Source organism: Cyrtonyx montezumae, unplaced genomic scaffold (assembly GCF_038088225.1).
Source record: "Cyrtonyx montezumae isolate F1298 unplaced genomic scaffold, pur_monq_1.0 scaffold_13, whole genome shotgun sequence".
NCBI lineage: Eukaryota > Metazoa > Chordata > Aves > Galliformes > Odontophoridae > Cyrtonyx > Cyrtonyx montezumae.
The window spans coordinates 20,493,825-20,511,026 of NW_027071859.1; the positions used below are offsets into that span (position 1 = coordinate 20,493,825).

At 34.6% G+C, this 17,202-nt stretch overlaps 1 protein-coding gene across 1 annotated transcript in view; it reads right to left on the reverse strand.

The window, feature by feature from the left end:
- Positions 1-17,202, reverse strand: part of CSMD1 (CUB and Sushi multiple domains 1) — a 966,006-nt gene that overhangs the window by 322,577 nt on the left and 626,227 nt on the right. The window contains exon 7 of the mRNA XM_065730794.1: positions 1,613-1,690. Within this exon, the coding sequence (XP_065586866.1) occupies positions 1,613-1,690 (78 nt within the window). The remainder of the gene's footprint in view (positions 1-1,612; positions 1,691-17,202) is intronic.

Here is a 17,202-nt window from a genome sequence, read left to right on the forward strand (position 1 = left end):
ATTCATATTTGAATTCATATTTGAATTCCTAATTACCTTTTCCATCTACACATTTTTTAACAAGAAAAACAGTTAAATAATAAGGGCTTGAATCATATGGAACATAAACTATATCCAAATGTATATTTTAATCTAATTCTTTTGTTTGTTTGTTTCATTACATTAAACTAATAATAAATGTAAATTTGTGTAGAAGAGTCAGACATGACATAAAGCTTCAAAACACAAAGAAATAAAAACAAAAGACATTATATTTGGTCAGCAGCAAACTGTCTTAAACATTTTTTCGACAGCCTGTCTTACTTCTACTTTCTATAATTAAACAAAGAGTATGACAGCGTGTATTCTGACAATGTAAGCAGAGATCATACAGCTCCTAGAAATAACTTATAAATAATGAAATCATCATTCAGATACAAACACCAGGGAGACAGAATAACTTTTTCTGCTGCACCTTGCAAAGAAAGTTCCTTTTGAATGCCACACCATCAATGCGCAATATTTAAAGCAGAAAATTATCATACCTCTTTTGTTCCACTGAGCATACCAATACACTCATTTTGCATTAAACAGTGTACTGTAGAAACACAGACAGCAAATTGTATCCCCTAGACATTACCCTTCAAGACACTAATTCTCTCTGTACTTGCAGAATAGTATGCAATGAGGCAAATATTGCGTAGGTTTCACTCCACTGAGTTCAGTGTTATTACAAAAAGAATTAACTTATTCTAATAAGTCACAGATATTATACAAGCACTCTTAATTAGACATGGGTGCTTACCCTCTGGCTTTTCTTAGGCAAAGGGACTCTGCTTTCCAAAATATTATATATATATATATGTATATATATACTTTTTTTTTCATGTTTCAAGACTGTCCTGATTAATGGAGAAAGAGCTCTCAAGATTCTTGTCAGATTGACAGTCATTCATAGAAAGTATAACATATATTAAAAAACAGCCTCTCAATCTCATTGATAACATCTTGATTTTATCCTCACGCTATATATGGGGAAAATGTACTAAACAGATATAATTCCAGATTGCAGTAAACACATAGTGAAGGGAAGGTGATGTTGAGATTTCTGTCCTCTTGAGAAGCTGGGAATTTCAGCAGTTCTTGACCACTGCCGTGCTGCATTACAGGACTATAAACAGGAAGTCAGTAAGGGATGGGCAAGAATTAGATCTGCTATTCTAACTGAGGAGAAAAAAAAAACAAACAAATGCAATCCTCAATCAATAAAAAGCTATGTTGCTTTCACAGCCCACTGTATTGAACTGACAAAGTCAGTATGGCACAGTTCTTTCCGGACTGTTAATTTGTCTTCTGAACATCTGAATTCTAAATATCCCGAAATGTACAAAGGATTTCATTTTTACATATATTTTTTTTCTTTTTCTTTCTTTTTTTTTTTTTTTTTGGTTTCCAGACATTAGAACTTCATATTCTGCATTATAAATCCTTTATATTATCAGTGGAGTTCTCAGTTCAATGACATTTGATGAAACAACCATTTTATGAACAGTTTCTCAACATTTCTCTTTCTGTATAGGAAAATATTCAAAAATATATTCAGTCACTAAAGATAATGGAATAAAGAACTTACAGACAGAATTTTTGTGATTACTGTCTTTGCTGGGCAACATCTTGACTCCTCTTGATTTTAATTCGATTGCTTTTTTCACTGAGAAAACAAGCAAAGAGAAAGAAAATAATTATTAAACCTTGTAGGAAGAAAATGCAGCAGTCAAATCAGATATTACAATAACAAAAAAGCAATCCAAAAATAAAATATTGAAATAACTGTACTTTCTTTGATAGCCCAAACACACTTTTCCAAAAATATAAATATTAATTATATTTTAGAATATTTGTTTTTAAGAGACAGAATCAGATTTTACAATATCTTGCATTTGAGTGTCCTTAGGATCAAGGAGGAGAAAAATCTGTCTTGATTACATGCATGAATCTTCAATGTTTGCCACTGCATATGGCAAATCTTAAACTTTTTAAAAACTTATTTCTTATTTGGAATGCACAGTACGTTATATGCAGATATCTGAAGATCACAAGCGTTAAATAAAATAGTCATAGAATTACTTTCATCTGATTCATTCCTCATCAGTAAGCATATTTTTAATTCTGTTTCCTGAAATGACTGAGGTTACAAAATTTCAGTATGTTACAGTTTGGCTCAACTAAACACTTCTGAATCTACAGGACAATTTAAATGGAATTAGAAATAGAGCTCTAAAAGAATCAAGTTTTGTGAGAAAGGACAGATGTATTAGGGCTTTAATAACTGTTTTCTCTGTTTAGACAGATGAATGGGTGAAAAACTTCCAAGTTATCCCTCCTGGCTTGTTAGCACATGATAGAAAGGATCAGAAATAGAGGAGGAGGGGGAGACAAGAAGAAATTTGTGTACCTACACGGTAAGGAAAAGTGTGAGGAAGAACCTGAATTGAAATGCTAGGGAAAGAGGGAAAAGATGTAGGATATATTCTCAGGAAATTCCTTAGTACTGAGACAACTGAAAATAAAATCACTATGTAGAAAAGAAATATGCAACAAGCCTGGATAATTCAAAGCTTTTATGCAAAAATATAATAATAAAAATAAAAATAATAATAATAGCAAAACAGATAACGACTGACTTACAGAGTGTGTAATAATGCTAAAGATAACGTCATGATATATGCCTGTCAGTTACAAAAAAAAAAAAAAAAGTAGTCCTTTCCTGATTCATAGTAGATAACTTTTTCTACAGCTAGCAGTATATTATATCAGCAGATAATATTATCATATTAGCATTCACATAATTAATTATCCTAGGTACAAACATAAACAAAAATCAACTTAAACATGTTAAACATTGGAATTATTTATAATTTTTACCATACAGATACAAATATAATAAAAAATAATATAATAAATTATGTTATACTATTTATTTACATATGGAGCAAAGTTTGTTTATTACAGTATGTGTTGATCTGTATGCAAATATTTCTGGAAAGTGAAGTGACAGGAAAAGTCTTTACATAACAATACATAACTGGAGAGTTGGGCAGAAAGGAACCAGATGAGGTTTAACAAGTGTAGCCATGCACCAGTACAGGTTGGGGGGTGGCCTGCTGAAGAGGAGCTCTGTAGAGAGGGACCTGGTGACCTGGGGGATGACAGGTTGGCCATGAGTCAGCAGTGTGCTCTGGTGGCCAAGAAGGCCAATGGTTACCTGGGGTGCATAAAGAATATTGTGGCTAGTAGGACAAGGGAGGTGATCCTCCCGCTCTACTCTGCCCTGGTGAGACCTCAGTACTGTGTCCAGTTCTGGGCTCCCCAGTACAGAAAAGACAGGGATCTCCACAAAAGAGTCCAGTGGATTGATAGAAAAATGATGAAAGGATGTGGAACACCTCTCTTATGAGGAGAGGCTGAGAGACCTGGGTCTAAAGAAGACTCAGAGGGGATCTGATCCACATCTATGAATATCTCAGGAGTGGGAGGCAAAGGGATGAAGCTGAACTCTTCTCAGCAGTGTGTGGTGATAGGACAAGGGGAAATGGCCACAAACTGAAGCATAGGAAGTTCCGCACATATGTGTGTGGGAACTTCTTCACAGTGCAGTGACGGAGCAGTGGCACAGCTGCACAGAGAGGTGGTGGAGTCTCCTTCTCTGGAGACGTTCAGGACACTCCTGGACGCCTACCTGTGCAACCTGGGCTAGGGAGCTGCTTTGGCAGGGGGTTGGACTTGATGATCTTTAGAGGTCCCTTCCAACCCCTACAATTCTGTGATTCTCTGAACACATCAGAAGTGTGATTGTTTCATGTTTATTTGTTGTTGGGTTTTTTGTTTTGTTTTTCTGTACTGTATTTTGGCAGCTTTTGCCACCTCAGAGTGAAGTAGGCTTTCCTAAACCCTGAAATTGGGAAAGCAATGCAGAACACACTTTCTGTGCTATGTAAAAATGTTACACAGTGCAGAAATTTCCAAGACTAACTCTAGAAAACAGGTGGTAAAATAATGAAAAATGATTGAAAGACAATTGTGGCAACATAGGATGAAATGGATTTCATAGAAGCATGCTCTTTTAAAGCAGAAGCACATTATACTGATACATTAATGCACACAGTGAAGCTGATATTCCCAAGAGCTTCTGGAAGACTAAACCTCCAGGGCATGGTTCGCGCCTTCTAGAATTTACAAGGATTATTTTCTAAAATTTAGACACTAAAATTCCCCTCAGGATCTGCTTTATGTTCTGTTCTCATAGGCTGCATAACCAGACTGTTAAATTTTTTCCATGTTTAACTTTTGCAACAGAATAACTGGGAGCTTGTCTGGAGTTATGGTCACATTTTATTACTATCTATCTCACATAAAACATGAGAAGTAATCTTTTGAGAATTCAAAATCCAAATTGCTTAAGACCATGTATGAATAGTAAAACCATTGACTCATTAGACAGCAGACAAAGATAAAGCGCCCTATTCTCCCCTTTCTCTTTGCTCTGTGAGCCGACTTGAGGACGAAAGGGGCAACAACCACTCCATTTCCTATGGAAGTTCAGTCTTAATGGTATTACTTAGACACACTTGTAGCATGCTTCCCAGAAATGTGAATAAATTACACACATCAGCTTTAGTTTGAAATACAGTGAAAAGCTGGCTAAATTGAAATAAGAGGAGTTTTGATTTGATATATGAAAACTTTTCCATTATTAGGATAATTGAGCATTTAAACAAGTTATTCACTTTCCATCTTTGGATATCTTTCATGTCAATAAAAATGCATTCTGTATCTCTGAAAATATTCGGTAAAGGATTTACAATACTTAAGATCAGTGATCTAAAATGTATGTTTTATGAAAAGAAATAGCTACCTCAAGGGGGCAATTCATCTCCTTCTATGACAGGCATAATGAATCATCCTCTAAAGATGCCTTATCGTCTCCATGAAATATAACAGAAACATACCACTTATTCAAGCTAGATCCCTACATTGTAGACAGTAACATTAGATGACAAGCTTTTATGTCTGGAGGACTTGAACAGACAAATGTATCCGTCAGATGCAGGGATCCACAAGGTTAAATAAGATAGCTTGAGACAAATACCAAACTTCTTGTGTAAGTTTTTGTGTGTGGACTTTGAATAGTATACTTTTAAATATAATTCAGCTAGTAAAACATATAAAATATGCAGATATCAATACTGAAAAGAGAAACTGAGATTTGAGAGAACAATCGCAACACCTCACACAGCATTGAAGCAATACCCTAAGTTGAACTTTTTAGAACCATTTAAATCCAATTTTAATATCATTTTAAAAATACTTTTTTTTACTTCTTGATTGCTTTTTCTCTACAAAGGTTTTCAATTTGATGCCATTTATTAGCACAGAAAGAACAGATTTAAGTTTATTAATGTTAAATACAAACCCTTCAAATGATTACTTTTTAAAAATTTGAATAGCTTTCTGTGGTCACCTCTTAAACATTTAGTTAAGCTAACTGAATTACTCACCTCATCTTTTTATTTAAATCTTTAAATTCAAGACTCTTTAAAAGATGGCAAACCCATTTAGATGGCAGAACTCAATGTGAAACTGAAGACAATCTTATCAGACTACTGTAATTTACCTGTGATATTCCTTAACATTTTGCTATAGCTATATTAGACATGAAAAGAATATATGCCTGATAGTCTTTGAATGAATTGTGCAAGTGAAAAAGTAAAATGTGGAAGTTGTAAACCTCCTTTTAAACCTATATGATTAATATGAAGCATTTAGTTTCTAATATATTGCAAGAAGACACGTTTTATTCCATGCACAATTAACTTGCTGAACACATCGTGACTATTTAGTAGAAAAACATTTTAAAGAAGAATGAACCAATGAGAAAAATTTAAACTTCACCTACAATAAGGGGGACAATAATTGAGGTATTAAAATAAAACTAGCTATGGGATATTAGATGGACAGTCATTATGCTTTTTGAGGATATCAGAAATGGTTACCTCCAGTCAGAGAAATTTCTGTACACGTTTATGTGTTTAGAGCATAGAAATATGCTGCATGCATATTTTTTGTTTGTGAAAAGTACTTCTACAAAACTAATATGCAAATATTCACAAATTTATGTTGAAATAATAGAGTAAAAATGTTTTTATACATTTGAGACTGGCTGTCATTCTGCCATTGAAATGAGTGAACACTGAATCATTCCAAACTACGTATTGTTAAGTATTTCTGTGGCTCAAAGAACTAGAAAGATAAAAATGTTTTAAAAGTTACATACTTATAGTGTAAATTTCTAAACAGAATGCACCTTAAGAATAACCATAGTAAAATGACCATAGAATTTGTTATTCTTGAAACTGAAAAGGTCCTTGCTTGTAAGTCATTAGCTTTATTTTCTAGAGCCATAAGACACTTCAAAACACTATGATTTCTCTGTATTTCTACATCTTTATAATTCAGCAGGAAAATGTTCCTCATTTTATTCTACTTATATTCATTTCCAAGAGTGACTAAGTCACAAAGCAATTGCTCTACTGCTGTTACTTTTGTAGGAGCATATTATACACAGCAGCTCATTACAGCAAGGATAGTTTCCTACAATTCATATAACAATGACTGGTTTTAAATGTTGTGGGTTTTTTTGTTCATTTGTTTCTTTGTTTTTTTCCCTGCTGCTCTGTTTCCTAGGATGGTTATTTGTAAAATGTCCTTCCAATCTCAGGTATACTTGAAATTGCTGTATAATTTGCTCATGAACATTACATCTGATTGTTTGACTATTTATTATGACTTTAAACAGGGGTGTTTTTTTCTTTTTTTTTTTAATTACATATAAATAAATAAAAGCACATGCAGTTTTTCAAGTATTCTCTGCACATATGTATTTTCTAATATATATACACTTATCACAGAATCACATAATTGTACAGGTTGGAAGAGCACTTAGTCCAAAGCAGCTCCCTAGACCAGGTTGCATAGGTAGGTGTCCAGATCAGTCTCAAATGTCTTCAGAGGAGACTCCTCCACAACCTCTCTGGGCAGTCTGTGCCAGTGCTCCATCACACTTACTGTAAATAAGTTCTTACACACATTTATCCACATATTTATCACACATGCAAACAACCATACCACGTACAAAGTAATAGAGAATCAGGCTGTATACAAGCAGGTCTGGAAGAACCCTCAGCAAATTTTTAACTTTGACAGAAGAGTAATATCAATAATTTTTAAAAATAAATCAATAATTCAAGAGTAATATCAATAATTTATATCTTAATCTCTACACTTTCTTTTTAATTCTTCCTAAATCCACTGGAATTTGGAAACCTATCTGAAACCTGCACAAAGCTTTTGAATGGAACCTGCAATCTAATAAAAATATTTTAATGTATGCAAGTACAATTACAAGGGAAGAAATCTAAATTTCCATGATATCTATTAACATATTATGAATGAATTCTTACTGTGGATTATTATGGTCTTGTATTCTATAGAGCAATTTACTCTTATTTGAAGTTACATTTGAAAATACACTGATAGAGGCCCTATAGTGTTGGCAGCACTGTAACCTCTCAGATGTAGAAGAACATTTCGGTTTTCGGAGAGAAAACTGTGTGCTGGAACTGTAGGTGAAAGTTTTCTAATATGTGTTTATATGGTACAAGCTTATGACAACACAGAGAAAATTATAAATAAATAAAAATAAATAAATAAATATGTAATCAATTAAAAAATACAGTAAATATTTACATGTACTTCCTACATACCCACAGTTAAATATTCAAAGGTAAATCTAAGTGGAAAATAAACAGAATTTTCATTAATGCAAGAGATTTCTCTAATAAAACATTCCCCTCAAAACTGGATAAATTGAGAAATAATATGGAAGCAAGTAAACTCAGAAGTGCATTGAGTACAAATGATATTTTGAAACAACAGTAAATATTGCCATTTCCACTGTGTTCCCAGAGGAAATCAGAGCAGTTTCCAAGTGACTCCTGACCCTCTTTAAGATCTATATATAAAAAAAATATTCTATTCTTACAAAAACACTTCCGTAGACTGAAGTCAGGATTACTCAATAAGAACACCCAGAAATGACAGAATAAAATCTAAATCTATAACTCTTGAAATTATGTGTCTACAGAGATAAATGAACACAATCTCTATACAGAACAAATAGAACAAAATACAGAACAAAAGAATGAGGGGTCTGATTACATTTGAACATGAGCAACTAATTTCACAGAAAATAAGATAAAAATAGGATTTCTTACAGATAGCTAGCCATCACAATTTAATTGGCTAATATTGGAAAATACTGATGAGATTCTACCCGTTTTCCTCATGTTCTTCCTGACATTTTATATTACAGAAACATAAGGGTTGGAAGGGATCTCTAGAGATCACCAAGTCCAAACCCCCTGGTAAAGCAGGTATCCTACAATATGTCACATAGGTGTTCAAACAGGCCTTGTGTATCTGCATAGAAGAAGACTCCCCAGCATCTCTGGGCAAACTTCACATTAACATCACATACTTGGTAAAATAAAAACAAACACTGCTTATTGGTTGGGTCCTAAAGAACAGGGACACATGAAAATGCTTAAAGTAGTTTAATGTTTGGGTTTTTTTGTTTTCTTTTTATGTACAAAGATAGGTGTTTCTGAGATAGAGTAACTAAAACAAAACAAAACAAAACAAAAACAAACAACAACAACAAAAGTCTAAATTTTAATGGTTTGAAAGAAGTGAAAAAAAAATATATTGGAGTAGTTATTTCTATTCTCAGGATGATTTTGCAGTTTTAAAAAGAAACTAAAGAAAAGGCAAACCTAATAAAGTGAACTGGGAATATAATACAAAACTTGAGAAGCTTGTTTATCTCCACAGATATAGTAGCTGAATGGACATTTATGAATACTGAAATCACAGCGCAATCTTCCAGTAAGAAGTTAAGTCAAATGCAGGGCATTATACTAACAAGCATCACCTAAAGAATCAGATTTCAATAGTAATGCATTACTTACAGGAATACATTTTCTCAGTCATTATTATGGTAAGGACAGAAAGTCCACATTCTAAACCTGAACAGATCAATTTCACAATAGAGGTTAGAGGAGCAGCATCTTTTGGAAGCAATCATGGGAAATGTCAGCAGTACAGCTCTTAACATTGACAATCTCCTTGAAGCACTAATTCTTTTTTTGCCGATAGTAATTAAATAGTAATTAATTATTAATTATGCAGATAATATGAAAATAGGAAGCAGTCATCTTCCAGGCCCAACTCCTTCCACTGTGAAGTTTTTTTGTTTTGTTTTTCTTTTATAATAGATCTAGGTTTTAGTTTACTTATATTGTTGCTTTTATAATTGAATACCTTGGTTCTGACATATGATGTTTTAGAAGGAATATTCAACATGTAGTCGAAAATGGATTTCAAATGGCCTATATTACAAATTAAAATACTTGTATTTGCTAGGCATGCATTTCATGTTGCCTATGAATTTCAAGGTAAAAAAATATGTATTTTCATTATTGAGTATTGCCTGACTATTCATGAGTAAGCCAAAAGCTGCACAAATGCAAGCTCACAGGTAGTCTCTGGCACAAAAACAATTATAGTCTAATTCTTTGCTTGTGTAATCTTTCCAGGGAAGAGAGGATGACAATTGGTAAGAAAAAAAAAAAAAAAAGAAAAAACAAACTGGAAGTGAAGATGGTATAAAATACAAATAAGTATCTATTTGCAGGTCATAACTAAGGAAAAATTTCATCCAGAGATGGCTTTGATGAGTTATGATCCACTTTAAACATTAACAAAAAAACAAAAACAAACAAACAAAAAAACCCACAAGGTGGAAAATACATTTTCTCAGAGATCACAGAGGGTGTTCCTATGATTTCTGGAGTATAAAACTGATTGATCACTGTATTTTATCGCATGAGAGAAAACAGGTTTATAGTGTGCAGTACATAGGTCATAGCAAAGTCAGATGACATTCTAGAAGCACACAGTTCAGCTAACATAATACTGTACTTGATTCAATTTACCTTCATTTAGATCTAATAGAGTTATATCTTCAGAATATATAGGGTACTACAGGGTAGGATTTTGTAACAAAAAATCTAACATTTTCTGTTTGTTCTTAGCACGTTCTTTGTAATAGTCTTTTTGTGCATCTTTGATGACATACTGCTGTTTCCAGCTATCAAAATACTTGGTTGTATTACCAGGTTTTCTTCCTGTATGAGATGACATGCAAGGCCGCAAAAGCTGGCTCTTATTCAAACGTAAAATATTCTGACATCATCTATTAGTACTTCCTCAAGCTGCTTCTGCTGCTGCTCTGCTGAGTTCAACTCTTGGCTGCCTTTCAAAGCAGGTTTTTCTCAAGTACAGATCTTCAAAGGTGAATAGTTCCTCGTGATCACAGGCAAAGATTTTTCTGACCATCAATAAGCCCATCAACACTATACAGGATGTATCTGAATAGTTCTCTGTGATCAGGTAACGTAGGATTCATTTTAAGTAAAAAAATCTCAGATACACAAACAAAAATTGAGACCAATAGCCATCTATCCCAGGTAACACTTCAGTCCTCTCCTCTCTCTCTCTTTTTTTTTTTTTTTAATCTCCCCAACATGACAGCATATTTCTCAATACAATAGAGGAAGGAATTTAATTAAGTTTCAGTACCTCATACGTTGTAAGAGACTGGAAGAGATATTTATGTTACAGCAATTTGCCATACATGACACAATCCCACAGAGGGTTGTTGTTGGCGGTGCAGAGTCTGGTTCGAGGCCTGTGACCAGCCAGCGGTGTCCCCCAGGGGTCCATGCTGTGTCCAGTCTTCTTCAACACCTTCATCAATGACATTGATGAGGGGATAGTGGCCACCCTCAGCAAGTTTGCTGATGATATGAAGCTGGGAGGATTGGCTGACACACATGAAGGCTGTGCTGCCATTCAGCAAGATCTGGACAGGCTGGAGAGCTGGGCAGTCAGAAACTGGATGAAATTTAACAAAAGCAAGTGTAGAGTATTGCACCTAGGGAGGAATAATTGCATGCACTGGTACAGGCTGGGGGACAAGCTGCTGGAGAGGAGCTCTGCAGAGAGGGACCTGGGTGTCCTGGTGGACGACAGGTTGACCGTGAGCCAGCAGTGCGCTCTCATGTCCAAGAAGGCATTCTGGGGTGCATTAAAAAGAGCGTGGCCAGTAGGTCAAGGGAGGTGATCCTCCCCCTCTACTCTGCCCTGATGAGGCCTCATCTGGAGTACTGTGTCCAGTTCTGGTCTCCCCTGTATAAAAAAAGACAGAGATCTCTTGGAAAGAGTCCAGTGCAGGGCCACAAAGATGGTGAAGAGCCTGGAGGATCTCCCCTATGGAAGACAGGCCATCGATGGACTCGATGATCTCTTGAGGTCCCTTCCAACCCCTATGAATCTATGAATTTGCAAAGTCCAGAGAATACTGAAATAACATTCACAGGGTTATTCCTAGAGAGAATTAGCAATTTTGTCTCAGTACAGTGCAGATTTCATTTTAAACTTTTTTTTAAGCTTCATTTTTCTGATTTTCATGAAGTTGAATACACTTATACTCTTCCTTATTGTATTAAAAGCTCAGCTTCAGAAATACTAAAGCTTCTTCTCTTTACAGATAAGCATTTCTTCTTGGCAAATCTCTCTTCATTCAATATATCAACAGAAGTATTCCAATAATGCATTCTTATAACTAATGACTTGATTAATAACTAAAGTCATTACTCAATGATTTTCTTGCCGTAGTGTTCACTGGCAATGGCTCTAGCCACACCATCCAAGCTGCAGAAAGCAAACGTAAGAACTTGAAGAAGGAAGATCTGCTCACTGTAAATGAAGATTAGGTTTGAGACAATCTAAAGTTCATAGGACCCGACAAGATCCACCCATGGGTTCTGAGTGAACTGAAAGATGAACCTGGGCTGTATGTGCAAGGTCCTGCACCTGGGTTGGGGCAATCCAAAGCACAAATGCTGTGTGGACAGAAAAGAGCAGCCCTGAAGAGTAGGATTTGAGGATGCTGGTTGATGAAAGACTCAACATGAACCATTAATGTGCCCTTGTAGCCCAGAAGGCCAACCATATTCTGGGTTGCATCGAGAATCATGACCAGAAGGTTGAGGGAGGTGATTCTCCCCCTCTTCTCTGTTCTCATGAGATTCCACCTGAAGCACGGCATCCAGTTAAGAGGCCCCCAAAATAAGGACACTGAGCTGTTGGAGCAAGTTCAGAGGAGGACTACAAAGAGGATCAGAAGGCTGGAACATTCCCCCTACCAGCACAGGCTGAGAAAGGTGGAGCTCTTTGGCCTGGATAAGGCACTGGGAGACTTTATAGTGGCCTTCCAGCACCTGAAGAGGGCCAACAGTAAAGCTGGGGAGTGAATTCTTATAAGGGCATGTAGTATCAGGATAAGGGGAAATGGCTTTATACTGGAAGAGTGTAGATTTAGACTAGATAACAGAAAAAAATTATTTACTGTGAGGGTGGTGAGACACTGGAACAGGTTGCCCACAGGGGTTGCAGAATGCTCCCACCCAGGAGGCTTCCAAGGCCAGGCTAAGTAGGATTTTGAGAAATCTGGTCTAATGGGAGGTGTCCCTGCCTCTAGCAGGGGGTTGTTACGTTGATGCTGTACGATGACGTTAAAGGCCCCTTTCAACACCAATTCGATGATTCTATGATTAAACTGCTCACTTAGCACCTTTTTTTTTTCTTCTTTTCTTACATGCAACATTCAGTATTTTGGGAAAACTGGACATGGTGTTCTGATAAATCCGTTACACTTCTACATGCCTCCTCTAAAAATATAGAATAAAAATATGGAATATTTTTCAGCAATCACCTTGAAAACAGTTTTTTGCCTAAGCACTTATAAGTTTATGTAAGGAATTCTATAATAAATTCTTCAATAAAACAAGACTCCAGACTCGGTAACCTAGGAGGATCCTTGCAAGCTTTGCTCCTTGGCTATCTACTTCCTGACTTTCCCAGGCATCCTATTTTTCCATTGGATCTCTAGCTCAAGCTGACTCACTGGAATTATCCAAATCTAGTAATCTGTCTAATGGGCTATCCCACTGTTTCTCTCACTAACAGCTTTCAAAATCCTCTCCTACTAATCAGTATTACAACTCTGGAGAGCTTCACAGCAGGTATAGATGTTTCTGCTCCATGGCTACCTGCAAAACCTGTAGGCTCATGATCAGTTGGCTTCCTTGTTCCATCAATCCAGTAAAGTGCTGCCTGTCATTATCAGACCTTCCACATGCTCCCTTTGCTGGAAACCTCTGCATGCAGTACTAGTGAACAAATGATACAGACCCAAGACAAACTGGAGTCATGATAGATTTTTACACAAATCTCTCTCATTCTACGTGTATAAGGTGACACAGGCTCTGCAAATTTAAAATGAAGCACAGCCATTTGTTTTCCATTAGCCTTCTGTATGTCACTTGGCTGGCCACTTGCTTTGACAGACTGCTTTATCTCTGCTATGCTATCAATATAAAACATATCATAATAAAACAAGTTCAGCAAGCATCAAGCATTCGATGCCTTCAGGTTTCCTCTACAGTTCTGGAAAACAGTATCAATCCAGTTTGCACAATGAACATACACTATCACTGAACATACTGAGTAGTATGTGTACACAGTCTCTAAAAAAGAAATCATATAATAAAATGATCCTTGCTTGAATGCCACTTCCAGGTTGTTTCAACTATAGCGTCAAAAACTCATTTATGGTTCTCAAAAAACATCTCCATGTTATGAGATTGGCATGATGATCAAAATGGTCATCAGAAAATCCCATCCTGAATTCATTATTTCACCACCTTTTCATGTTTTGTTGAGAAACAACATCTGTAGTCTGAAAACATCTCCAAAACAGACTTCTTATACTAAGCCATCACCCAGCTGAACACGAGCATTTCATTAACAAAGAAACAATAAATGTTTTTTTTTTTCTTTCCTTATCATATGGCATTTAATAATATTAGAATAATAAGGAGAAACTTGCAACTTTAGTGCAGGGACTAAAGCACATGGGAAAAAAAAATCAAAGCTGTTTCTACAAAGGCTAAATGCATTTTCAATATGTGGGAGGATAAGATGTACAATATTGATTTCATTATTATATTTTTAATAGAATTAAAATTTTCCTTTTTAATCAAACAAATATTTATAAATGAGTAAATACAGGCCAGTGATTAATAGCACTGGGTATTTTCTATTTCTAGATTCCAATGTCCACATTAGGGAACTAATTTCAGTTTTGGGGCAGAGTAAAATCAGTCCTTGACCAGCATGTTTGATGTTTATGTCTAAAAAGGAAATTATTCAGAATCAGTAGTCACATATGAATCTTAGGCCAAAAGAATGTTACTTTTGATAGAAGACAGATTAATTCCTTCCTACTTAATGAAAGAACATCTGCTGAGAACTTCTCATTGTAGGCTTGCATATATTTTACCATATTTGAATAAAATGTAAATCAATTAAGCCAAATTTGTGTGGAAAGTTTTGATACACTCTTATTCAAGTCTAAACAAATAAAACTAACAAACTTTCAAAATAAATGGCTTTCTGATTCCACAGTGATAGGATATAAGGAAATCTGCTGTTACAATACTGAAGTGGAGAAAAATTACACACTGAAGAAGAATGAAAAACAAGGGCAGAATAAGATAAATGAATGAATGTAGCCTATCTACAGCAGACACAACAGGCGCACAGACACGGAGAAATTATTACCTCAAGCCATATGTTCTATAGTTTAACTGACTTAGCTAATTAATTTCCTAGGTGCTCATAACTTGTTTTTACAAAACATAGCACTAGGAAGAAAAGAAACACACGGGGAAAAAAGCAAAATGTAGTAGACACGGTATTCATCAGATACTGAAATAAATAAATAAATAAATAATAAACAACTAAGTGTTCTTTGCAAGTTTCAAATACCACTATGAAGTAAATGAAGACAATGGAGAAAATTATTTCAATTGCAAGATCTAAAGAGCTCAATCTCCTTTGTTTATCTGTGACAACAAGAGGTGAATTATAAGGCTAGCAAAGATGGCAATTATAGGGTTAATAAAAGATTTCTTACTCTATTGAAGAAAAACTACCAGACAAAGATCAAAGCAGACTAGTAAAACTTACAAGTTAGATCTACATTTATAAGAGTGGTAGACTTAACCACATAAAAGAATGGTCAAGACAGATGGTATATTGATGGATAGTGGTTGACATTCACTATCAGGATTGGATTCCTTTCCTATTGATAAGATTTAATGTAATACAAGTTATTGTTTCAGTACTACTTAGTAGGAAATGGTGTTCAGTATCACTTAAGAAATAGGAAATAATAGGTTTAATCTACTTTTTCATTTTACTAATTTATTTCATTAATTTTCTTTCCTAAATTTACTTTGTGATAATTTTCACAGACAAATCTGATTAAAGTACCCTGTATGCATCTATTGAGAAAGTACTATGAATTATTCTAAGGTACTTCATATTTCAAGATTCTAAACAATGTGGATAAGGGATAGATATCAACTTATATGAATTACAAATATTCACAGAATATGATTATTTACCTAGCAGTTTATTTTATATCATTTGCTCACGGTTTTCCATTACTACAGAATTATTTTATCAGACTCTATTATATTCATTATTTGATTTCAAAATTATCTGTTTGTCAACTCCTGCATTATTCAAAGTAGTCAAACACAACATACAGATGATTTCTGGTACATAATGATCATGCCTTCTTGGGCCTTTCTGTCAACCTGTCAAACATAACATGCTTAATTTCAAACACTATAGAAGTGAGACTTGATTTTTGCTGTAAATGTGGAACATATCCATTAATCAGCATTTATTATGAAAACTTATCTTATTCTCTTTCTAGGAATTCTGAAATAATTAGGTAACTCAGAGTACTTTAAATTGACATGGAAAGAAGTATAATAAACTACAAGTGAAAACAAAATACATTAAATTTCTTTTTCTGTTGTTCTGAAAATCTGTGAAATCTAAAGAAGACTTATGCTGTAAGTGTGAAAAAGCAGGGTTTACATTATCACACCTATTAAGTAATTCTTACTATGTTAATAAGCTATGTTGCTTAAGTTTTTATTTCAGGGTGAGAATACTAGGATAATTGACTTCTAGGATTTTAGTATTTCTGAAGTTCTAGCATAAGCCAAATCATGTTCTCTGCAACTCCCACTGAGAACATGGAAATGATCTTTGTCTATCAGCATCAAAAAGGGCAGGGGACTGAATGAATACATCACAAAACAAGGTAAAACAAGAACTGAGTCCAACTCACTAGGTGTGTTCAGCTTCATAAGAATAAGGTTACTGATATGAAGGAGACATGTCAAAGCACAATACTGTACTGTAAATTGTTCTGGCCACTTTAAGCAAGGCCTTCTGGTCCAGGTCTCCTGGCTAGGTGCTTTAAAATATCGAAAAAATATTCACAGGTTTACTAGAAGATGGAAACATAGCTTTTTTCCTGATGAAATCAACATCAAAAGATTAAAATTCAAAACATAGTATCAAGAGAAAAAAGAAAAAAAAAAGCCTTAATCGTATACTTGTTCATACTCTAACCTGATATCAGACCATACTGTTTAAGGCAAAATTTGAAGACACACTATTTAGGTACACCTTTTGTATTTCTTTTATTCACATATGCAGCTTGCTCAAAATGTATTAAGTTCATGCATTCAAGTACATATAGACAACACTTTGACTTAATTATTGAAGATAGTGAGCTGGTTTTCTTAGCCACATTAAAAATTGGGACATTAAATATGATAAAAACGTGAGCTAGAAAGATTGTTGTTATAAAACAAACAAATGAGCTTGGCATCATTTTAAATCCAATTAGTACTTCTAATATTCTAATTAAGTAAATTCTATTAATTGCTTGTCTTTACAAAAAAGCAAACAGCAAAAAGCAAATGAAGTTGATTGACTATTTATTTATAGAACAGTTTTCTATTAATTTCAGTTGATTGAAAGGGAGCAAATAACATTGATAATATAGGAAGACAATAAACATGATGTAAATTTGATAAGATTTTAAAAGCA